At 37.4% G+C, this 26,027-nt stretch overlaps 1 protein-coding gene across 2 annotated transcripts in view; it reads right to left on the bottom strand.

The window, feature by feature from the left end:
• The window catches only part of ttll7 (tubulin tyrosine ligase-like family, member 7), a 154,574-nt gene that overhangs the window by 74,255 nt on the left and 54,292 nt on the right, over positions 1 to 26,027 (bottom strand). For both annotated transcript variants that reach the window (XM_030132505.1, XM_030132506.1), the window contains exons 10-11: positions 12,693 to 12,787; positions 6,368 to 6,515 (exon numbers count right to left, since the gene is read on the bottom strand). In XM_030132505.1, coding sequence (XP_029988365.1) covers positions 6,368 to 6,515; positions 12,693 to 12,787 — 243 coding nt within the window. The remainder of the gene's footprint in view (positions 1 to 6,367; positions 6,516 to 12,692; positions 12,788 to 26,027) is intronic.

Raw genomic sequence — 26,027 nt, 5'->3', positions numbered from 1 at the left:
TTTTTTTTTGGAATTATGAATTATACTAAAGTGGCCTGAAAAGCTTTGCTATCTACTTTGATCAGTTAAATCAAATTCAAACTACATTTCTTTATTGCATTTTACAAAATGTCCCAACTATTCAGGTTGGTTTGGACTGACTTCATATACAGTGAGATTTCCTTTTTTCAAACCGTCTGACGATCCAACTATAACTGAGATATTTTCATTTATGTTCATTGACACTTTTTGAAAGCCTTGCACCCTCAGTAATTTGCTTATAACTACTTTCCTTTTACTATTAAAGTCTCCATCACCTCTCCAACTCATTTCACATTAATATGTTATAAAGATATAATTGTAGAGCTTAATTGGCCAATCTGGAATAAAGCAGAGAGTTTCACTCAACTGCCAATACTGCAGTATCATCGAGCACTAAGCAGTACAAGTCCTCCATAGACTTCAACCTGCTCTCACACTCAAAGACGATGTAGTGCCCTTTTGAAAGTAGTGCTTCTGCTCCCTCTTTCCTTATTCTCACTGATTACTGCTGTGGCTGATCAAAAGGCTAATCACAGAGGGTGGAAGGCATAAAGTGCTATTCACTGCCACTTTTCCACATATAGATTAAAAAACACTCACCACTTCCTCATTCCTTGGAAGAAATAATTAAGCGCTATGCTTCTAAAGAAAAAGTTTGCCTGTCTTTGACATAGTACCTCTTGAGTGTAGCTCATAATATCATCTTTTGTTTGTGTGAGGCCTGGCAAAAAGTTAGCACTGATGTATTGTTTTGATGTGAAATGTCCTGTAGGGTTTCAGATTCATTTAAGTGTTCTTTGAATGTCTGATCCTATTTGTGAACATGGCTCTGTTTAACAGCTGTCCATGAACCTCTCAGCCAAGTCACCTTTCATGCTCATTATGATGTGGTCTCAAAACATAAACCAAAACCCCATGGCTCTCAGACTACACAGCCACAGGATAGGGAAAAAACATGAATGTCACAGTCGCAGTAACCAGGAGTATGAGATCAAACACAGGGTGTTAAACATCCCTCGTGCTCTGTTTAGGCCAACTAGGCTGTCTCTAACTGACTTAAAGGTGGGGTCCAAGATGTTTTCCTGGAGCATTTTTTACTTTATTGCTTAAAATCCCCTTCACACCCCAATTACAACCAATTAATTAAATGCTCTAACACACATAAAAAAAAAAAAAAAAAAAAAAATTAGTCACCTGTCGAACGGACAGGACTGAAAAAACACCATCCAATCATTTTGAGCACCCACTCGAAATGACTGAATGGTGATACGTCTATCAAACTCAACGGCTGGGGTCGGAGTCAGGGACGGAGTCGGGGTATCAGCTGGTGAATTGTTACTGTGCAGCACTCATGAACCCTCGGGAACAAGCATTGCGCATGCCAGTACTCTGGAGGCGTGGCTTCGGAGGGATGTCTGAAGAAAGGGGTTTGGACTTCTGAAGTGAATATTTTTAAAATGTAGCTCGCTCGAACCGTTTTTCTAAGGTCTTGCACCCCACCTTTAAAGCTGTCCTGACCGTGTGCAGAAACACATCCTCTAAGCCAGGGGTTCCCAAACTTTTAAACTTGTGACCCCCAACATAATGGTGCCAGAGACTGGCGACCCCCACTATCCCCGAAGTGACTGACACATAAAAAATACATGTACACAGGAGTCATGTATTGACACTGTGGCATATTTGCCAAATTGCATTGTGGGTACTTGACATTTTACTCATTGTTCAATGGGGGGGTTTATGTTAATGTTTATTTAGGTTCATGTGTCTGTTTTACAACGTTTACTGGCCTTTTTAATTTTATTTTTTATTAATGTGACACCATTAGTCAAACCTGTCAGCCCAACAATGCCTTACCTGTTTGTCGCTCATGCCGTATTAATGAAACCTCTGCTCTTTCAAAATAAAGGCACTTCCTACACACCTTGAAACTCACAATATCAATATCTTCCTCCACGGTACAGGTGCAATAATACTGTCTTTGATCGATCGTAACCACCTCAGGGATCACATCAAGAAGTTTCTGAAAATCATATTGTGACCCCCCCGCTGGCTACCTGTGACCCCCACTTTGGGAACCCCTGCTCTAAACCAGGGGTGGTCAACCTGTGGCTCCATGGTCACATTTGGCTCCTGGGTCCTTTTCCAGTGGCTTTATGTGGCTTTGTCAAGAAATACAGGGTGGGGAAGCAAAATTTATAATGAACATTTAGTTGTTTTTTCTCAGCAGGCACTACATCAATTGTTTTGAAACCAAACATATTGATGTCGTAATCATACCCAACACTATTATCCATACCTTTTCAGAAACTTTTGCCCATATGAGTAATCAGGAAAGCAAACGTCAAAGAGTGTGTGATTTGCTGAATGCACTTGTCACACCAAAGGAGATTTCAAAAATAGTTGGAGTGTCCATAAAGACTGTTTATAATGGAAAGAAGAGAATGACTATGAGCAAAACTATTCCCAGAAAGTCTGGAAGATACTATTAAAGAAGAATGGGAGAAGTTGTCACCCGAATATTTGAGGAACACTTGCGCAAGTTTCAGGAAGCGTGTGAAGGCAGTTATTGAGAAAGAAGGAGGACACATCGAATAAAAACATTTTCTATTATGTAAATTTTCTTGTGGCAAGTAAATTCTAATGACTTTCAATAAACTAATTGGTCATACACTGTCTTTCAATCCCTGCCTCAAAATATTGTAAATTTTGCTTCCCCACCCTGTATATGGAAATGAATAATACTTTTTTTTTTTTTTTTACTTATTTTGCTATTAATGTTAATGTTATACATTATAACATGCTTTATGCCTTAATGTTTATTAATGTTGCAACCATGAAGTCAATCTGATGTTATGCAATTATAAAAAAAGAGTACACTCAAAATGAATCAAAAAATAGTAGTAGTAGTAGTAGTCGTAGTAAAAGTAGACTACTTTTATTTTATGACACTGAGGGTATTCATCTATATTCTCCAATGCAAAGGAAGCCTTCACATACCAGTGGATTTTTGCTGAAAAACACAATAATCATACACATCAGTGTTTTCTTTAGTGTAGTTCTGTAATTTCTTTGTAGTATTGCAAATGCATTGAAACTTTGATTTATTCTCCACAAATTCTGTACCAACTAATCCAAAAGACTTTCTTAAACAGTCACCACTTTGGAGCCAAAAGATATTCTATGTTTTACCTCAGACAGTAAAGGTTGCCAATCTGTGCACTAAACTGTTAAATACTTTAAATACAGTATGACAAATGGACTCTCAGTTTTACTAGACATGGTTGAGCCACTAGAACCAGAATCCAGCTTAGAACCGGAGGACACTAACCTCCCTGAGATTCAAGATTCAAGATTTTATTTGTCACATGTGGATGTACAGGTACACTCTCAGTGAAATGAAATTGCAACAAACTGTGCAAACTGTGCATAGCATAGATAATAAAATATACATAAAATATATCAAATAAAAGTAAAATATAAGATACAACATGAAACATAGAATGTGCATATGGACAAGGAAGTGTTCAGCGTAAACAGAGTTGACATCATTCCTCTCAGTCTGCAAGGCAATGGTACCAGAAGTTACAAATGTGTATTACTGATTAGCATAACCTAGGCAAATTAAAGTATGATACCAACACTATGCTACCTACACTAAAAACAATAACCATCCACTTGTTAGGTGTGATGTAATTAGGGAATAAAAATAAGCCTGTGTCCTATAACTTTTTCTTCTTTTTTTTGGTTTGTTTAATGAGGTACCGGTGAGGGTTATAAGAGGGTCAAATTAATCATATACAGCAATTTGTGTAATTTTCCATCACCAGTTGATTGTGGTCTACAATGCTGAAATTAATAGCGTACACTTAAACTGACAGTGATTATTTACTTGATCCTTTTGAAAATACCATTCATGCTCCTGCTCTGTTAACAGCTGGGCATCGTTTCATCTCGTGCTCAGCTTTGTCCATCCCCTAAATGTGGCTGATGTCAGATGATTCAAGAGAACATGTAAACAGCATAATCTGACATTTTTTTAATCAGATAACAGCAGTAATCTGATTATAAGAAATCAGATTAATACACATAGATTTCTCCTCAATACTCCATGCATTTATACTGGTTAATCTGATTCACTTCATTCTTTTACATCTGTGCATGTGTTAAACACAATTAAAATATTAAAACATAACGTGCTGCGCACTTTTAATCCCCCTCAGCTAAATATAGTGCAAGATTCTGTTGAAAGTTACCGCCCTATAATTTAGATTAGATTGTCTTTGTGTAAAACTTATTACATACATATTTATATTTGAAAGTACGCAGATATTATAAATGCATAAGGCCATTGGACCTTGAAAAAGCAGGTCAAGGTCACCTATTTTCAATAGGCTTCTGCTCCATGCCAAGATGCATCCACAGCATAAATTTGGTGCAGATATCTCAATGCATTCTTCAGATAATGCGATTATGTCGTATGGAAGACAGACAGACAGACAACAAAACAATTACAATACCCCTCAGCCAGACATTTGCCGAGGGGTAAACACTGTAGTTACGTAGTCAAACGTGAGTGAGAGAAAATAACAGGAAGTTTGAGTCTACCATCACAATGTACGCACTCCAAAAGAAGGCCGATAATGGACCCAAGCGTCTTAACCAGGGTTTTCTATTGTTGCATTTCTTAAGTGCATGTAAACACTTAAGATCTGATTAGTACAATTATCTGATTACTCCCAGTTATCAGATTTTTATGGTCATGGTCAGTGGTGGCTCATCATGTTTCACATGAAGAAGACGACGATAGGAATCAAATAAAATAATTTTACAAGAACATTAATATTTAAATAAACAAGCTATACATGATACAGCCCATGACTACCGTAAATAATCTGCATTCGAGTGGAGTTTAACTGTTTTCAGTCGTTTAGTGAACAGTCAAGTCATGTGTTTCCTGTTTGGGGCAAAAATCTGTGCCCAAGGCTCTCTGTTTACCCTAAAGGCTAATTCATGCTCTACGTTAAAGACGCAGACTGATATGGACAGAGCATTCTGTCCGTCCTCTGCGTACAGTACGTAAGTAATTCTGTCCATTTTCGTTTTGTTCGCAGATGTGTAACCCAGACAGAGAATATGGAACACAATATGGAACCACCAGGAAACATGGAGGTAGTGTTGAGATGGCAAAGAAAATAATTTCCATAAATAGCGGAACTTTTCAAAGGGCGACTATGTTAGTCTGTAAAAAACTACCGACATTTTTACGACAACTACCCTGCTCAGTATCAACATTAGAATCCATATTAGTAAAACCTCCTCTGCCGTCGGCATATTTGTTATTATTATTATTATTATTATCATTATTATTATTATTATTATCAAAAAACCTTACTCTTCTTCGTGGTATTCGGCCAGTATGTCAATTAAGAGCGGCACCCTCTGGTGGATTAATTGAGAAACGCTCATTCCAATGTACTGGACACATGGAAATATGAAGGTAGTGACGCTTGACAACATTAAAACTCACCTATTTACACACATCAAGTAAGCATAAATGAGCCTTACTACACATGCATTATAAATGGGGCACGCACAGTAGACCCCCTCCAATGCAAGAGATAGGAGAGCCTCAGGGCACAAAAAATTGCACCCAAGCACCGCCCACAGGAGTAAACATCACATCGTGAAAAGAATCAAGACCTTCCTCAGAAATGGAATTAGCGAACAGGACTACTGGCCTCTGCCTAAGCTGTAAGACAGCTCAGTGGGCAACACAACTGGCTTTGATGCAGGAGATCAGGGGATCAATTCCCAGCAGGAGTGGTATTGCAGATATGTTTTAGCCCTTATGTTGATTTTCTATTTTTTTAATGTCTTGTGATCTTCCCTCACTACCTTTACAGCTGGACTAAATACACTGTCCCTACTATCAGTGGAAAAGACACTTGTCAGGGGCACGCCTGACTTTAACAATAGTCATAGAAAAATGTGCATGTTTGAAGGGTAGATGGTGAAATTTACATATAAAAGATATATGACTGAAAAAACATACTGTGTATTTTTATTTCAATTTAAATTAACATTTCAAAATAGCGGTGCATGTACATGTATTGTAGTGGTGACGTGGTTATAGTGCAGCTGAAAAATGACTTGGATACAGTGCCACCACCAAAAAATAATTTAACCAGCCGCCACTGGTCATGGTAGAAAATAAAGTGGGTGCAGATGCAGACTTTAAGTCAACATGTGTTTCTTCCCTTTTATTCATAAAGCTCACACAGGTAGAAAATCTGATTTATTTATTTATTTATTTATACCATATCTAATCCGTGTGTTTGTGTCTCACCAGCTCTTCTCTCCTTCGCTCCAGTGTGTGACGTTGTTTCTCCCAGTCTGAAGAAGCAGCCGAGAGTTTCTTCATAGACCCGTGTCCGTAGAGCCGTCTCTGAGCCTCAGCCTTTTGCTGAGCCAGATTGCGTTTTTTATCACTGGCCCTGGATTGAAATAACACAAGAAGACAGTCAACAACATGCATAGTAACAGAGGAGGAAGACCAATGAAGAAAACTCACTATAAAACCTTTTAATCACATTGTGTCTTTCCTTCCTCTTACCCCATAAAGACCCAAAGACCCACCACTGACCAGCAGCATCTACTGATATAAACTGTTTAATACCTGTTGATCCATTAATCCTATCAATACATGTAAATAATTGGTGTAAAATGCAGTTTTTCATCTTTTCATGGTCGTCAGATATGACCCATTTGGACGTTCAGAGGCTCCTGTAATAAACATGGAAACACCAATATCTTCTACAACATTGATTCACCAGTAAAACCCATGGACTTAGATCAATATCAGTGGATGAACACACTTATTTTTACTTTTAGTTAATGTTATTTTTGCTGAAAAAGTAATTTTGTCCATATTTTTTTCTGTTTTGATGTTATAACCTTTGAATTTACTCTGAGTTTTTATGAACATCTACATGATCACCAAATTACATATAGGAAAATGCATGATTTACGCTGAAAAAACTTAAAATAAAGAGGATAATTTTACAATAAGTGGTGATAAATCACTTATGAAAGGTGAAATACAGAGAAAACTTCCTTTGGGAACTGACACAAAAGTAGCACTGGGTCTTATGGGATAAAGTGTGACAGATTTTCAGTCATTGTCTCTATCACATATTTTCAGCTGTATGCAGAAAATGGCAAAATGTACTAAATGTTAGTCTTCTTTCCCATCTTATTTATCCTTCTTTTTGTTGACTCATACTTGTTAAGTGGTCAGCAGCCTTTATACCTTCCAGCTTCATCCGATATTTATGAATAAGTTATCACAGTCTAACCACAGAGAAGATAAATGCCCAAACATTTTAATGTGGCATCTGTTTAACTGATTCATACAAATGTATTAAACCTGTCCTGTCAGGTAAGAGCAAAGCATCAAATTGCAGCCCAGCTAACAAGTAGTAGTTAGGTTTTTGCTAAATGTATTTACTAAATGACAAAAAATCAGAAGTGTGTAATGTCGGTTTTTCCATTAAATCACAAATGCGATGATTTGTTTATTTATTATCGCAAGATGACATGAGAAGTCATTCCATGAACATGGTGACGAATGTAAATATCATGTTGATTTACAGATATATTCATTATTATTATATATTACCCCTCTATCCTGTACTAAATTACAAAATGATTTGTTTTTTGGTGTGTCCACACATACTGCGCCATGTTTTTTTTTTTTTAAACTCTTCTTCTTCGCTTGTTGTAACGTCCGTCAACATCGTTTTGTTTTTTTTTTAATTCCTGTGACTAGTTGTGGAAAAAGGTCTTTCCATTGCAGTTTTGTGTGATATGCCAGTTGGACTACGCCAGAAAAAACACCTCTTGCCTGCATTAAAACTTTAAATCGAAAAACAAGATTTTTGGCGAAATTGTTGTTTTTCCATTAGTAAATTTCTATGCACAAGTTATACTCATGCAATTTGAAGATCAATGGAAAAGCGACTAGTGATAAACTGATTTTACAAGATGCTAAACAAGTGTTAAATAATGTCAGCCCATTAATAACGTAATTCTAAATGATTTAGAAATCCTTTGTAAGGCTCTTAGTGGTGCCAGAAGTACAGAAAAGAAAAAAGGAAAAGTTCTTGTGAATGCTGAAAAATGCCATAAAGTTGTTTTTTATTCTTTTGATCGTGACATCATTGTGGTGGTAAAGACAGAAAACATCCCACAAAATGGCCAACAATACAGGAGATAAAGATGGAGGCAAAGCCACCACCTCAGGATGAACAGGACGAGACAGCTAATTCTGAACAAGTGGGCCATGGTGGTTTGGACAAAGGGCAATTCATTTTAGTCAGGAGCTGGCCCTTTAAATTGGATATTGAGTGCTGTTGGGGGGTTAAGGTTTATCAATGTCCATGCCCGGCTGGGTCTGAATTGATCCCATGTTGATACAGTTGGTGTTGTGAGCTGAGTCAAGAGCAGACCCCCCCACTTCCACAGGCCATCAACCCCTCCCCCTTTAGGGAACCAAAGCCATTTACTATATAAGGGAAAAGTGAGTGAGGTCGAACAAAGCCTTCATTCACTCTAGCATGAACATAAGTAGTTTGTCTAGAGTTAAGAGCTCTCTGCCGCCTTTAAAGGCCTCCTACAATTTATTTGTCATGAAATAATAAAATCTCCCCTTTTAATCTGTGGGAAAACAGTAAACATCAGCCATGACCTAAATCATCTTGATAAAAGATTTGTTTGAGGTGGCTGGAGCTGGGGGGGAGGATGAAGTCCGTTTGTATGTGGGATTTGTTCCCCAACGTAACACACTTGGCCGAAGTAGATCTACGGTGCAGCACGTAATTGATCCATTGTGTGTGTGTGTGTGTGTTGTGTTTGTGTGTTAATGTCTAGTAAAGTCGAGACTATATTTAGAGCTGTAAGAGGAGGACAAACGCAGGGAGCACGAGAGAAAAACAGAGCAGAGATCTAGAGGTCTAGTGTACGATGATCAATCAGTGGACATGTTCACTGTAGCCACGGGACCGAAACGCATGCCAACTAGCACACACACAAACTACATATAAAAAATACATTTCACAAGAACAATGACAGGATGTGGAACCTAAACAGCCAACCAAACAAAGTAAAACAACAACACAGTGAGTCCAGAGCAGAGCAGGGTAAACAGCATGGTGAATGTTAAACTTAAATAGTATAACTTACAGGTAAATGTGAGACATTCAAAAACAATCTGTGCGACTGAAGAACACACAAAGCCAAAGAGAGGAGCCACAACCTTGTACCTCAGCCATTATCTGAGTTTGGATTCGGCACAGCAACACCGATGCACATTTACAAAGAAAAAAGTTTGTGTAAAACTAAAAATCCCTGTTAGTTTCAAACTAATGCAACAATGGCGTCATCAGCCTGAAACTAAAACAAGATCAAAGCTGAAATGTGTAACCTCAAATTACATCCACAGTTTTCAGTGGAAAATTCAGTCCACTGTAAAATAAAGTTTTAGAGCTTCGCTTGCTTTGGAAGTCTGACGTTGCTGTGCTTTTGATAGTCTTCTGCATTACTGGGTAAAAATTCCATAATTGCCTAAGTCATACACTACATGGACAAAAGTATGTGGACATGTTGAATTCAGGTGTTTCTTTTCTAACAGGGGTTTGGTACCCTTGAAATTATGCCATGTTTCCACTACGTGGTATCAGCTCGACTCGACTCGGCCTTTTTGCGTTTCCATTACGAAAAAGGACCTGGAATCTGGTACCCAGTACTAGTTTTTTGGTATCACCTCTGCCGAGGTTCCAGGACTGGGGACCAGATACTAAAACATGACGTGTAAACACTGCAGACCACTGATTGGTCAGAGAGTCATCTCTGTGACCCGCCATACACACTTTACAAAAAACAGATGCGAACGTTTACAGTAAATATAGCGGCAGGACAGCCTGTAAAACTACACCATGGCTTGTTGAGGAGGTTCAGACGTAAAAATTCAGCATGAGTTGGATGAGACAACACCCAACGAATGAGTTTATCAGCAACTCTCTGAGCAGATGACACGGAAGTAACACGCCGCATCGCTATGACGTCCAGGTACTGTAAAGTCGGTAGTATCTTGTAATGGAAACAGTCTCCAGGAATAGGACCTGGTACCTGAGTCGAGTCGAGCCAAGCCAAGTCGAGCTGGTTCCATGTAGTGGAGACACGGTATCAGACGAGAACATGTTGAGTTCATTTGCCTCCAACATCGCAGGACCTGTGATGTGACTATTGCACACATGTACACCACAATGACGATGCTCAAATGATATATGGTGCAGCTCTAACATACATAATGTCAAAGTGCTTATAAATACCCACTCAAATACGAATAATAGATGCATATCAGTTACTCTGCTTACATGACAAGAGACTGTTGAACACAAAATGTTTCCACGTGTTACCACTTGATCGGACCCAGCTGTAATGACCAGTCCATCTGCTATGACTCTAGTGCTCTACTACATGACACTTCTACTCATCTATCTTTATATTTACCATTTGGATTTGTACAAAGAGGACAAAGCTGCAGAGGGATGGTATGTAGAAATCAACAATACACAAGGTGTCCTTTAACGGGGCACGGGGCATCATTGCAAACCATTAACATCGCAGCATAGAGTAACCCAGTGATGCAAGAAATTCACTACAATACTACATTTAAATAGCATAACACGATAAAATGAACTATAAAAATAATAAAACAGAAAAATAAAGCAATAAAGCCTCGTAAAATGAGCATAAGTTTCACTAATATCCATTAAGTGTTGATACAGTAGCTGGGATGTCTCTGATATACCCGCTGGAGATATACTGATGGTCATCTATTTACATGGTTTAAAGTGTAGGAACTGAACACTTTTAACCCATAAAGACCCAATTCCACTTTTGTGTCAGTTTCCAAATGATTTTTTTCTCCATATCTAACCTTTCTTCAGTGATTTATCACCATTTATTATGATATTATCCTCTGTATTTTGTGTTTTTTCAGCGTAAATTGTGATTTTTGCTATATTTTTCATTCACTGCTCATGTAGATGTTCATAAAAGCTCAGATTAAAGTTGAAGGTTATTATATCAGAAACAGAGAAAACTGAAGAAAAAGTGACTTTTTCAGCAAAGATATCAATAACTGAACATAAACCCAGTGTGTCCATCCATTGTCATTGATCCCACTCCATGGGTTTTACTGGTTAATCAATGTTGTAAAAGATGATGGTGTATCCATGGTAACTACAGAGCCTCTAAACATCCAAATGGGTCATATCTGATGACCATGAAAAGATGAATAACTGTATTTTACACCAATTATTTATATGGATTGATAGGATAGGTGAATCAACAGGTACTAAACATTAAAAATGAGTAGATGCTTTTGGTCGCCAGTGGCTGTTCGCGTCTTCAAGTTAATGTTGACTCTAAAGAATCTACCCTGGACTAGACTGGCATGACAGCAAATGAACCAAAGTCTACTGAAAGGAGGTGTTGGGCTGTAGATGAACCTGGCATTTTAGCGTAGACAGTAGGGGTGTAAGAAAATATCAATTCTACAATATATCACAATATTTCATTTCACAATACTGTATCGATATTGAAAGTACTGTATCGGTATTTTTAGGTATTTATTCAAATGCAGATATTGTGGAGGCTCATTTTTATTTTCATTTTTTTTTCTTATATTTTGTTTATTTTTATTTATCATCGTTTTATGAAATAATAGCAGTTCCTTTGTTGGGATTGCACAAAAATAATGTTACAATGTTAGTTCTCAACTCATAGAATATGAACATTTGAACAGGATCTTAAACTGTAATGTCTGTAAAACATAATTTAAGTTTTAACACAGGAACATTTTGTGATATAACATTAGATCCTGTTGTGATCAAATAAAAATGTGTTTAGTATGTGTGCATATTTTGGGCATAATTCAATTCTTCCAGGAAATAATCATTTTTAAAAAAAAAAAGAAACAAACAAAAAATTGCCTTTTAACAGTATCATGATATATTGTGATATATCGTATCGTGATCCTAGTATCGTGATTTGTATCGTATCGCCAGATTCTTGCCAATACACCCCCCGAATAGACAGGTTATAACAAAAGGAGAAACCACTTCTTATTTACCTTAAAAGCTAGCATGAGAAAGATTTCCTTATTGCCTGCTGTTGCAAAAGTTAAAAAAAAACCACATGTTTGAATATTAAAGTTCAACCTACCAAATGAGTATTCAACCCGTAAAACCTTTGGGTGTAGCCCTAGTATTATCTGACTCTGGAGATCTGTTTCCCTATTGATTTCATTCTGGCAGCTTTAATTTCCATATAACATTGACTAACTTTCAGAGTCCAGAAAAGTAGGTAGAATTCTTGTTTGCTATCACACCTCCTGAGTGACAATACACTCAGAGGTAATGGGCTTGTATTGGTGCTCTCTAATGGATGGAGCGGATTCCACACGTACAAAAGGCCTATCAATGCGTAAACAAAAGTAACACTAAAACAGTTTGTAGTTTGTGTGCTTTGCTGCGTCTCAACTTGTGAACTTAGCGGGTCAGTAGAATGAAAGCCAGCATGTCTGTAGAACCTGAGAGGAGCCGTACCGAATGTTGAGGAGTTTCAGAGAATTGAGCAGCACACCTTTCTTCACATCATAATCAATCTTCTGATCGGTCCCGAAGCTCGGAGCTCGATTGATCTGCAAAGAGAAGAGAAGAGAGAGACATTTTCAAGACTATTTTCTAGTATTTCATCTCAGTTATTTTATTTTTTTTATCAGTCTGGCTGACAGCAGTGTGGTGTAACAGGAGAGGATTTAGGGCATCTTTGGGAGAAAAAAAAGAGATGTGTTCCCTGAAGCAGGAAGAGAGACATAGAGGAGGAGGGTTTTTTCCCCTTTGCATGGACATAATTCCTGACAGTGCGCATGCTTGTGCTTGCAGAAGAGGTACAAGTGTGCAGATACACACACCATATGTAGGTTAAAATGTCACCAATTACTGTAAGTAACCTTGTCTTATGCTGCCAACCACAGCCAGCAGCCCATGACTTTGTAACCTACTATACCCACCGCAGCTACGCACCACAACACCCATCCATACTGCAGCCACCGGTAATCTCTTTGCAAGCATCAGCGAATTACACGGCTCAGCTCAGTGCCATCATATACAGTCAGCGACGCTCCTAGACAGTCAACTGAGCGAGAACAGAGTAAGCCACCTGTGATTTGAGGTACAAAAGGCAGTATCACCCAGGGAAAAAAAAAAAAAAATCAGGAGCAGGCTTAAGCTTTCTTAACAGAACAATTTCCAGCAGTGGTTGCAAAGTATTCAGATATCAGTTATTATACCTGACACAACAAATCAATTGTTCCTTTTTACTCTTTGTTATGTTCCCTCTGTCTCTCTCTCCCAAGGTGAGAAAAGAGATTGGTCGAGACAACAAAAGGGCCAGTAAATGGAGAGAAATGCAGAGGGAGTGTGAAAGAATTTGCCATGTTTTTTCTTTTTTTGACAAATGACAAAGCAACAGATGGCCCTGTGGAAACCATAGTATGGCCACTATGGGTGATGTTATATCTGAAATGAACACATAAGTATGAATAAATATGTATAAGACTTACACTCAGAAAGCCATATATTCTTTAAAAGTATATCAAAAATAACATACTCTATAGGAAGTATATAGGGAAACATAAACAATGGAAAGAGCAAGAATATTTCATTACTTACTATGTTTTATTGGGAAAAATAATTGTAATGCAGTCTTTCAATTTAAATATTACACACAGATTTTATTTCGAACATAAATAGGCAAAAGAAATTACCAATTTAAACAGGAAGCTAATATATTGAAGAAAATAAATGAACCCAAAAAGGAAAACAAATGTCACACAATGTGCAACTATTTCATTGTGGCTGTTTAACAACACTTTGTCCGAAAAAAGTAGGAAGAAACCGAGCTTATATTGTCCAACCACAATTTGACATGACTTGGCTAATCAGCTAATCCATACAGTTCATAATAAAGAATAGGTCAGTCATTAAATTACTGAAAAATTACTGAAAAATGTATACATACGTCAATAACTATTTTTGTGAAGTTTTCATACTATATAATTTATTCAAATGAATAAAGAGGTTATTGACAGTTTTTTCTCTGTAATTGAAAATCTACAAGATTTTGCAGGTCTCTACCTCTTTGTAAGGATTCTTCACCATCTATGTCGTCACCTTCTTAAAATAAAGTCTTTTTTTTTTTTTTTTAAAGTGACTTTTTTGCCTAAATCATCAAATACTCAGTTTCCGGGTAAGCGTTTTGTGTGTCTCAAGGCTGTTCATGTATTCCCTATTTCCTTGTTGTATCTGAAGAAAAGAAAATGAGAAATAAATATGTATGCTCATTTCAACCCTGAAAAAACAACAACGCTAAAGGTGGCGAACAGGTATGGAAACACTTAAGGCTGTGAAGTCTGAAACATTATTGTCTTGGTCCCATCCTTTCAAAAAAAATTAAAAAATAAATAGCTGGGTACAGTTCAACAGCAAAACAGACAGCCAATCACCAAAGTAAGACAGAACCAATCAGAGGTTTTGGAGTAAATTATGGATCTATTCTATCTGCCACTCAGGAGTAGCTACGATGTGTGAAAGGGACGACCGAAGAGGAATTTACATCACATTCTGGTTTACTAGAAATGGGCTGACAAAAGCAAGTAAGCATTTAAAGGCTGTCCACATGGATCATGAAACTACAAACAAGACAACAGCAGAATTTGGAAATCAGTAAAGCTGAACAGTTACACCCAAAAAAATGTCCTCCAGCGAGACACCGAGGACACTGAAATGATGAGAACGCTTAACAAGAAGCAAAATGGGTGAACACCAAATCCTCCAAATGTGCGTGTGTGTGTGTGTGTATATATATGTGTGTGTGTATGTATGTGTGTGTGTGTGTAGTATTGATAACTTCTTTCCTATTTTTGTTATACTTGTACTGAATAACAGTAACACACAATAAGTGTAGTAGTCTGCTCCTGATTCAGATGTTCCTTATTTTAATTCAGTGTTGTAAAAGGACTCATACATGAAATCCAAATGAAGTGAATCAGAGACTACAGGAGAGACTACGTCATTTCGTTTTGTTGGATCACTCTTGTCTTGTTTCCATCTTGTGTTTTCATATTTTATGTTATGTTTCTTTGGGTATTTTCTTCCTGTATGTTCTCCCTTGTCGTGTCTTTTACATTGTTTTTCTGTTGTTACATCTTTCTTGTCATCTTTTCACCATTTTCATGTAATTTGTTTTGTTTGTTTATTTATTTATTTTGAATATTGTATTAAAACCAAACAACAAAAGAAATTTATAAAAAGAAAGTCAAACATTCGAAAAGGAGCAGGATGAAGTTTAATTTATAATCTCCCGCCCCCTTACCCCATCCTTCACCTATCCTAAATTCCTATGTCAGATTCCCTACGCAACTTAAAAATCCTCACATATCAGACTAAACTCTGACAATGCAAAAAATACAAAATTGCTGTATATATCAAGGATAGACTGTCCATTTGGGAGCAGCATTTCATATTAAACTAAACTTTGTCCTTTTCATAGCAGTAATAGTGCACATATTAAAAAACAAAAATAAAACTGTCCCATTTCATGACAATACTACACATATCAAAAATAAAAGTACACTATCCGTTTCATAACAAAAATGCCCAAAATTAACTTTTTAATATTGTTATTTCATTTATAGTGTTCTTGCAATTTCATCTCATTACATATTTTGCGAATGATATTAAATCGCATAAAAACTGTCTGGTTTCTTCAACTTTCACAACCAAAAACAAATCTTCAAAGATTTTAAAATGACGTGACATTTATAGTATGAACTGATATGTACATTTTATTTCATTATGAAGTGTTACCACACGCTGTACTGTAGCGGGAGCATTTGTTCAACCTTCTCCGAGTTTGTTGGCCCACAAGTGACCAAATCCGAACAGCTACTCCAAGAGGATCGATTCATACATTCCATAAGTGAGCTACTAAATCTTCACCAGCATGAAGAAGTCAGTTTTCACGGCTGTGGCTTTGTATGTGTACGCCAACATGTGCCTTTTTCCATACAGTGACCATTTATCAGAAGGATGAAAGGTGTAAGGTGATAAATGTCTTCTAGTGTAAAAAAAAAGGGGGGGGTACAGAGCCCCTTTCCAAGGTTATAATAGTTTTGGATTTTTCATTATAGTTTAGTTTTATTTAGTTTTGACCTTTTTTTCTCTAATTCAGTTAGTTTTAATTCATTTTTAGATCAGGTTGCCAGTTTTTATTAGTTTTCATTTTTTTCTAAATGCTTAATTTTAATTTAGTTTTAGTATTAATTTAGTTTTTTTCATATCTTTTATCTTCTTTGCCGTCATATTCAAATAAATCTCATACAGGACTCTGCAGCTTTCTCCCAACTTTAGTCTCCATGTTTCCAGGTAGAGTGGGGACGAGAAGACGACTCTAAACGACAAGTGACGGACCGTGAAGTGTCGTATGGTGCCACTAGCTAAAACTGCTAGAGCAAAATAAATCAATTTCGTATCAATCCGACATTGACAAAGACGAAAACGAAGGGAATTTTTTCCATAATTTGTATACATTTTAGTCAGTTTTGTAAGCACACAATACAGTTACAGTTAGTTATCGTTTTTTCTTTTAATTATAGTTTTTATTTATTTCAGTTAACGAAAATGTTTTTTCAATTCTAGTTTTCGTCATTTTGTCAGTTTTCGTTAACGATAATAACCTTGCCCCTTTCCAACCAACTCTTTCCGTCAATAGAATGAAGCCCACGGTGCATCCTTCAGTGCACTGAGGAGGACTTGGACCTACAGTACCTTACCTAAAGAGGGAAAAAAAACCACTACAAAAAAGGAAGAAGGGAAAAGGTCTGTTTTCATTTAGAGCTCTCCTCGATATGACAGCAGCAACGAAAAGAGTATGGCTTTAGAGTGCAGTAGCCTATAGGTAACAGCCAGACTGGCAGTGATCCCGGCGACGCTTGTCTCGTTACTTGTCTTCATTTCTTGGTTTGATTTGTGGTGTCAAGCTGTCACAGCGTAGAGTGGCATCGAAGCAAGCGCTCGCTGTCTTCTCTCAGCTCACCCTCAATCTTCCCTCTCTCTCTTTCCTTTTACACTTGCCCACCACATTACTCTTTTTCTGCTTAGTTGCTCTTCCCACTCTTATTTCTTGCAATCTCTCGCCCAGTTTTCTGGTCACTCATCTCCCCCCTCAACCCCCGCCTGCCCTGACTGTCTGGCCGTTACCTCTCCCTCTTCCTTTCTCCCTGTGTTCCTGTGTTCTCCTTTTCCTCTTTGGCAGAGGAAGTTGGACCAGTCTGGTCCTAATGAACCCCTGCAGGCTCCCAAAACCCCCACTCTGATTTCTTTAAGTGACTCTGGCAGGGTCTTAAAGGAGCCCTTGGTTGCTCCAAGACGCATTCAATAAAAATGTCAGATGAAAAGATTAGAAACTCCTTTTTACTCCTGCTTTGATTTGGTTCAGTATGAGCATCACGTCAGCGTAGCCTAAATATTCCTCAGTCAAACAGCAGCGTGGACACAGGGGAAAGTAACAGTATCAGTCTGTAATTTTTTCACAGGGCAGGTTTATCATAATCCCATCATTCATTTAACTATTTCAAGATCAGAAAGTTAGGCTGCAAGACATTAACATATTCTGTGTAAGACATGGATCTGCTTGATTCCCAGCAGCTGGAGATACATGACTATGATACAAACGTAACCTGCCAGTGTTTATGACAGCAGCTGTCACATACAGGTTGTGGTATCCCTCTTATATGTCTTTCTATTTAACAACTGTCTGTTTGGTTTTAATTGCAGCAGGTTCTAGGTTAACAGCATAAGAGAGAGGTACAATAACTGCCTTTTGCATTGTTTTTCTGGTTTTATACTAATCAGTTGGCAATGGACCACTTAAAATTTAGTCAACTGTTTTCTGGCAATATGACCTGAAGACCATACTGAAGACAAAAACCACGTGTGATTGGAGAAATGCATTCATTATTAATATATTACAGTTGGATTTTGAGTTTTTGTTGAGCAGTAAAGATGTCCAGAGGAATAATCCAGATTTTAGACTGTGGGCTATGTTCACAAAAAGCAAAACCTCAATTAATCAAATGAAATCAATACATTACCTCACTCTTGTGTAATGACAGAAAAACATTTGGTTCATATTCTGCTCATATTGTTTTATTATCTTGTAAATCACATATTTAACCCTGTAATGCCAGACGTGTCATATTTGATACATGAGTTTTGAAGCCCTCTACAGGATCAATGTGATATTTTTTTTTTCTTAAAAAACCTGATGTATACAATTAGATACATGCAATACACAGATAATCCACCAGGGGGAGGAATTTATTCACCAGAGGCCTTTCCAGTGACACTACAAGACTGTCATTAATGAGGAAGGAGGAAGAACTTTGACAATTTTGAAAAGGAATTATCAATTTGTTAGACATGTTTGTGTTATATTATGTCTTTGTTTGTTCAAAAATAATAATATTTGAGCATTGAGACCCGATGGATCAAATATGGTACAAAATTTAAACTCATACATGGAAATTGATATTTGAAAAAAATGTTTTTTGGTTGTTCAGAAGGACCAATAAAGGCTCCAGTTTCAAAGAACTGGAATTTCCTGTCAATTATTTAATGGTTCAGGCTTTACAGGGTTAACGGCCATGATTTTTGTCATTTGGGCACCTTTTCCATATGGTACAGATCCAGGCATCACATCTTGCATGAAGGCAACACATCCTGTAGATAGATGTAGAGACTAAGGAGGAGTTACTAAGAGACAACTACATACCATCCTGTATAAAGCTTTACACCTAAAAGACTCTTTGTTAACAGAATGATTATGATGCTATCAACAGTTTAGATAGAGTGAATACGAAGACTGACATATTGAACTTGTTCAGCAGAACATTAACCCATAAGAACCCAGTGTGACTTTTGTGGCAGTTCCCACATGACTTTTTCCTCTCTATTTAACCTTTCCTAAGTGATTTATTACTATTTATTATAATATTATCTTCTGACTTTTGCATTTCTTCCAGTGAAAATCATCTATTCTCCTGTGTTTAATTAACTGATCATGTAGATGTCCATAAATGCTCAGTGTAAAGTCAAAGGTTGTTCTACCAAAGCAGACAAAAATTGAAGAAAAAAGAGATTTTTTCATTAACTGAACATAAAACAAGTGTGTCCATCTACTGTCATTGATCTAAATCCATGGGTTTTATTGGTGAATCAATGTTGTAGAAGATGACGGTGTTTCCATGTTCACTACGGAGCCTCTGAACGTCCAAATGGGTCATATCTGATGACCATGAAAAGATGACAAACTATATTTTACACCAATTATTTATATGGATTGATAGGATTAGTGGATCAACAGTTTTGATCAGTAGACGCTTTTGGTTAATGGTGGATGCCTGGGTCTTTATGGGTTAATGGGATCTTTTTTTTTTTTAATTTGAGGGTTAATTTACAAAAATTAACTTCCAAAACTCCAAACCATCTCATTTAGATTTCTGGGTTTGTTTTATAGCTGCTGAACTCTGACAGACTATTCTGACTCAGTCCTCGTAAGATGGTGGCCGCTGTGGAAATGTCTTATGGGAGTATTTTTCCTATATCTCTTTTCATATCTTTGTCAACACAAACAAACATAGTGGAGAGTGAAGGCGACCCACAACAGTCTCAATACAAACACGACTTGTTTGTATGGATGTCACATAATCAAAAGTGATGAAGTGTGTTATTTTAGACCATTTTCTATCCAACATTTGTGATATAAAACTCTATATACTGTATATGTGATAAAGGTTTTTGTCCATATGGCCCACTCCTGCACAGGTTATTGATTTCCAAGTGTGGATTCTATTCTTTCATTGAATGCCTGAAAAGTCTGTTAATGTTGTCCAACAAAGCACGGGGAGAACTAAGTGTACTGGCCAAGGATATGTTCCATCTATGTTGGTAAGTAAAACCTACTAAAGTCACTATTATTACACAGGTCAAAAGCGTATCCATACAAATCTGTACAATGATCATACAGTTCCTTAATTGTTGAAAATATGGCTAGCATCTATACTTTGTGTCTGCCAGCTTCTGTTGTGTCAAACCAACCCTTAATAACATAGCAACGGCAACAGATCAACAATCAGCTGCTTTCTTTCAGCAACAAATTGCTTCCCCCCCCATCAACATCTATTCTACGTCTGAAATAGTTGTCAAACAAGTGCAAGGGCTGCTCGTGATTAATCGGTTTGGGGAAAGAAAAAAAAAAAAACACAAAAAACGACCCCCTCTTATTATTCCTGGCAGAGTGTAAACAACCACTGCTTTGACAAGCCTCCCGCTCGGCCTCGCACACTCAAGGGTATCGGCACAGTTCAACCGCTGTCAGAATGGAGTGTTTGTTGTGGCACAATGGTGGAATGAGAAGGGGGAGGGGGGGGAGAGAGAGAGAAAGAGAGGGGAGAGTGAGCATGAGTATCAGAGTGACAGACAGACAGACAGACAGACAGACAGACAGCTGGCTGCCCTGTTAAGTCATTCTCTTGTTTCAGCCGTCTTATCAATCACTGTTCTGTTCTTTTTTCTTTTTTTTTTCTCCTTGTGGCGTTTTTAGTGGTCCGCATGGATACAGGGGAAACTCTAGCTGATGGGACTGAGCTGCTGGTGAAGGTCCAACACTTAGCTTTAGACACCAGTCACCCTGACCCCGGCACAAATACAGCTGCTTTTGTTTCATTTCGCCTTCACATTTTGGTCATAAACACACAAGAATATGCAGCTCTTCTTTTCTGTCACTTGCACCTCACACACTACACCAATGTTCCTTATGTCACTCATAATGCAACATCACCAGTCTCATACACACACACACACACACACACACACACACACTAGTACTGCCATACATGCCTGATGATAAATGACTAAATGTTGGGGTGCGTTTTCAACTGCCCCACATACGAGGCCCTGCGCACACCTAATTTGATACTTATTCCATGAAATAGTCGTGTTGGGGAAAATGGATGTGGATAGAGACAGACAGTCCCATACATCATTCTAATTATTCTTTAATAAACCTCTTACCGAGGCAACGAGTGGCTCGTAGGTAGCTACTGCCACCTAGGGGTTGATTCGCTGAAAAGCACACAAACCCACACACACCTCTGAGCTAAAAGAACCAGTGGACATTGAAATAAGAGGGAATCCTACTACTAAGTGCCAAAGATTAATTAAAGGCAAAAAAAGGGGCAATGAAAGGTGAAGGGGACGAGAGAGACGGAAAAGTTAATGAAGAACACCAGACTGGGCTGGATGTACTCTCCATCTCTACCCACTGTCCGTCATTTTACCAGGCCAGAAAATTCAATCATGAGGGGATGAGAATTATTTGGAGAGCACTGGTAGCGAGTAAATTCCACCTTAATCACCTTGAATACACAATAATGTTCGACAAGACTGTCACAGGGGTAAGAAAAATAGCTCTTGAATTTCCTGAGGAAATATGTGAAAGGCAGACTAACCTCTAAATCCTTTTTCCAAAACTCAGAAAAGCATACGCTCTTTAAACGGTAACTCTTTAGACTTTAATGAAAAGCTATAAGGCCATCAAATTTATATCTCATTGGGGGGGGCGCAGGGGGACCAAACTCATCTTGAAACAATCGGAGACAGAGTGCTGAAAGAGAGGAAAAGTTACAGGAAAGGATGAAGGGGAAGTGGGGAGAGGGAGAGGAATCAGACCAACCCTGGGGGGGTGTGGGGAGGGGGGTGTCCAGCTGCGGTCTGTCGGCCTGTTGTTGAAAATGCCACACACAGAAACACAGTGAGGCACAAACAAACAAACCCACATGCCACACTTAACCTGACGGTGCTCGGCTCATTAGCTGCCACTCACTGTGCAAACGGCGCCAAAAAGGAAGAATGAGGTAAAGGCATGACCGGGCACTTCAACCACAGCCCACAGGGAAAGTTAGCAAGTCATATATGCAAATATTTGTGCAGAATTTGTGTTTAAAAAGGACTTCACAAGCAGATTGGGATGTTTTCACGCTCTCAGTATCTGCAGAACTTAGACAAGCATTAGGAACGACTGACTGACTGGCTAAGAGTCAATGATTTAAAAAATCCACATTGAATCAATTAATTTTTTTTTTTTTTTTTTTTTTTTTTACAGCTAATTTGACATTCAGTGTCAGATGTATTGATTAATTAGGTTGACTTTCATGTTCAGCAATCTAGACTTATTTATTTGGGTATTCAATACTTCAGCAGTTATCCAGTTTCCAAGTCAGAGATGTAATTTACAATGACAGTTTCTTTTTTTTTCTCTCCACTGTGATATTGGCCCATTAATCAACTTTTTCCTGCTCCAAATAGGAATCCACTAATGGTATTATTGCTGATATGCACATATGTTTTTCACTGATGGCTGTGGCAGATATTCATCTGTCATGTTATATTAAAGGTTTAAGATAATGTGATGATGGACTGAAAGACTTCAAAAAAGGATGTATTTTTCTATCTATAGTGAAAAAAAAATTATACATTATACTCTATTGTCCCATTAGGGAAATTTGTTTTGGACTCAAGTACTGCACTCCATAGTTCACACACACAAAACTGCACGAGCTGTGCCAACCGTGACACAGACACTGCACACTTCCATGGAAGAAAAGAATAATTAGTGAAAATTATGCATATTGCACACTTCTCAGAATAAAAATACATTACACCTTCTGTACACATCACATAGTAAGAAGACAAAAAACATACAGTCATGGAAAAAATTATTAGACCATCAAAAGTCATCAGAAACAATGGTTATGCAGTCAAGTACTAACTCCTGTGTGGATCGTGACTAAAACAGACAGAAAAGAAAACATGGAATGTCTGAAAGCACTGTTTTTGTCAGTACAATGCCATGGATGTTGATGTAAGAACTGAAGTGAAATGACTAGATATCAGCTCTGAAATTAAACTCTTATAAGCTATTTTTGTTGTTATCATTATATTTGTCCAAACAAATGTACCTTTAGTTGTACCAGGCATTAAAATGAACAAGAAATTGAAGAAAACAAGGGTGGTCTAATAATTTTTTCCGAAGCTGTATTTCACACCTCACAATAAAAACAAATAATACATATTGCACATACGCTGCAGCAAAAACACCAAAAAATATTATGGCACAGGCCTGTCCACTTAAAGCAGCACTATTTAAAAGTTAGACAGACGGAAGCACAAATGAGTTATTGAAACGCTTTGGTTTAGAGTGGGAGACTCCGGTTCTTCTACCAGAAGGCAACAGCTCATATTCTATGTGGAGGATATGTGATGGATGGGTCACTATCCTCTGAGTTTACCTCAGAACAGTCTGCTCATATTGACTGGTATTCAGTTCTTGGCTAAGGAAGGATAAAAAACAAAAACAAACTGACAAATTGGAAAGTAACATCAGAATCAGTGTCAGTTATCAGCCAAAATTCCATTTTAATTATCGTATCAGCCAAACCTTTTGCAGTTGGTGCATCCGTCGCTCTAGACTATGGTTATTATTCAGGCTTTTAAAAATCCACCCTCACTCGACCTCTGGATCAGGACACACACAACCACACACACACAGGGCTGTCATTATAGTATATCATTATAGTTACGTTATATAACTTTAATAATATAATGGTGTTAGTTACACAACAGAAGTGGTGGTTGACAGTAGTTGATGATTTTCACACAAGTAACTGCAGTTGACAATTTAATTGCCCTTTTCTATCACTACTACATAAGCTGAACAATAGTCCAATTATATACATACAGTACATCTTATTAAGATGAAAAGTGGTTTAATATTGGAGGTCATGTATAAAAATGACATGTCTGTTTAGAGGGAAAAACATAGCAGAACAGACTGAAACACACAAAATATATTTCTGAAATATACAAAAAACAGCCGATAATGGTAGGTAGCAACAGAAACTAAGTTGTTCAAAGAGTGAAGAAACAGACACATCTGTCACACAGCTGCAGTTCTACTACACAATATAGATAGTTGTTACAATTGTGATGAAGTGATATGTACCGTACTTTCCGGACTATAAGCCGCACTCACCCCATCTTCACCGTCTCACCATCGCTTCATTGATGCCAAGCTTACGTGCAGCAGCTCTATTTCCTTCTTTGTCAGCCAGATCGATCGTTAGCCGAGAAAACATAAATTAGTCACATCATTTTAGAGCCGCGGGTTCACAGTGTGTGGAAAAAAATAGCGGTTTATAGATTGGAAATTACGGTAATTATTGCAACACATTTGAGATTATTTCCATATGCCACAGATATCATAATAAAATTATATATCCATAGATATCAATAACTTTCACAATAATTGTGTGTTTTGGTTTTTTTTTTGTTATTTGTTGGTTTAAACTTGACAAACACTTGCCAAAGTAGCAAAAACATAACTCCGTAAGCAGAACGTCCAAAACTAGTACAATGCTAAAATGTTTGTCCAACATTAAATACGAGGAGGAAAATCAAATAAAACAACTAAACACTATAGGGTTTTCTGCAGGTTTCTGGAGAGTTTAGGAGCTGTGGCAGTGGGGTCAAACAATTTGCCGGTCCTCCCACAAAAAAAGATGATATTTGAGTAGAAACAGTGCATTTATTATCACATATTGTGTTTTCAGAGGTCCACAACTGGGGTCCTCTTGCAAAAAAATGGATCACTAGTATTCCATTTTCTTTAATATTACACTACAAATAAATACATAATTCAATCAGAATTACTATATCAATGTACAAAAACTTGGAAAATCTAGAACTGATGATGAATAAATTTCAAAAAGTTTAAATATGGGGGACAAACACCAACTAGATTAACTGGATTTGATGCTTTCGATGCTGATTTTACATTAATGTGGCTCAGGTTCTGCCCAGAATGACACCGGTGAATCTGGGAGAAATCAGAGAAATTAGAGAAATCCCTAACACTTGGAAGTAAAATGGGTGAAACAAATGCTAAAGACGTAAGAAAAGTGTGTATTGTAATAAATAAATACATTCATTCATTTTCCAAACCACTTGGTCAAAAATCTTCTATTATATTCTCACTGCTAAAAACTACTCCTTTTAAAAGCATATCACTGTAAATACAGAAAAATAATATTCTCTTTAAGCACTATTATGGCTTGTTATGTAACTTTATAATTTGTGACTTGTTTCTTTGTTTTGTTTTTTTTCTGTTTTATCTGCCTACTATGCTGCCTCTTGGCCCGGTTGTCATTGGAGATGAGAACTGGTTCTCAGTTGACCTACCTAGTAAAATAAAGGTGAAATAAAATAAATAAATAAAATCAACCCCTCATGATAGTTGTGGGGGTGCCAGAGCCTATTCCAGCTACCAACAGGCAAAGGTGGGATTCCCCCTGGATCTGTCACCAGTTCATCAGAGGGCACAATGAATAACTACAATTATCACAACATAAAAAAAATATATCAATAACTGTCATTACAGTAGGCATCACTATGCTTATACTCATGTTCCTACCCCTATTATTGTTATTATTATTATTATTATTATTATTATTATTATTATTACTTTCACTTTTTTTCATTCATTTAGATTTACTTTTGAGTGTGTTTAGCTGGTTTATTCCTTTAGGGGTGGGGGGAGGGAAGAATACACTAAGGAGAATTGCAAAATGTAAGATCCAGTATCATTAAGTTTGTACTGTTTCTGGATGATTTTCTTTTGTGAAATAAACAGATATTTAAGAAAAAAAAAAAAAAAAAAAAGGAATTCTATCACTTAGGCCACAGGTGTCAAACATTTGGCCC

The sequence above is a fragment of the Sphaeramia orbicularis genome, chromosome 4, assembly GCF_902148855.1.
Source record: "Sphaeramia orbicularis chromosome 4, fSphaOr1.1, whole genome shotgun sequence".
Lineage (NCBI taxonomy): Eukaryota > Metazoa > Chordata > Actinopteri > Kurtiformes > Apogonidae > Sphaeramia > Sphaeramia orbicularis.
This window is presented reverse-complemented; position numbering and strand designations above follow the sequence as displayed.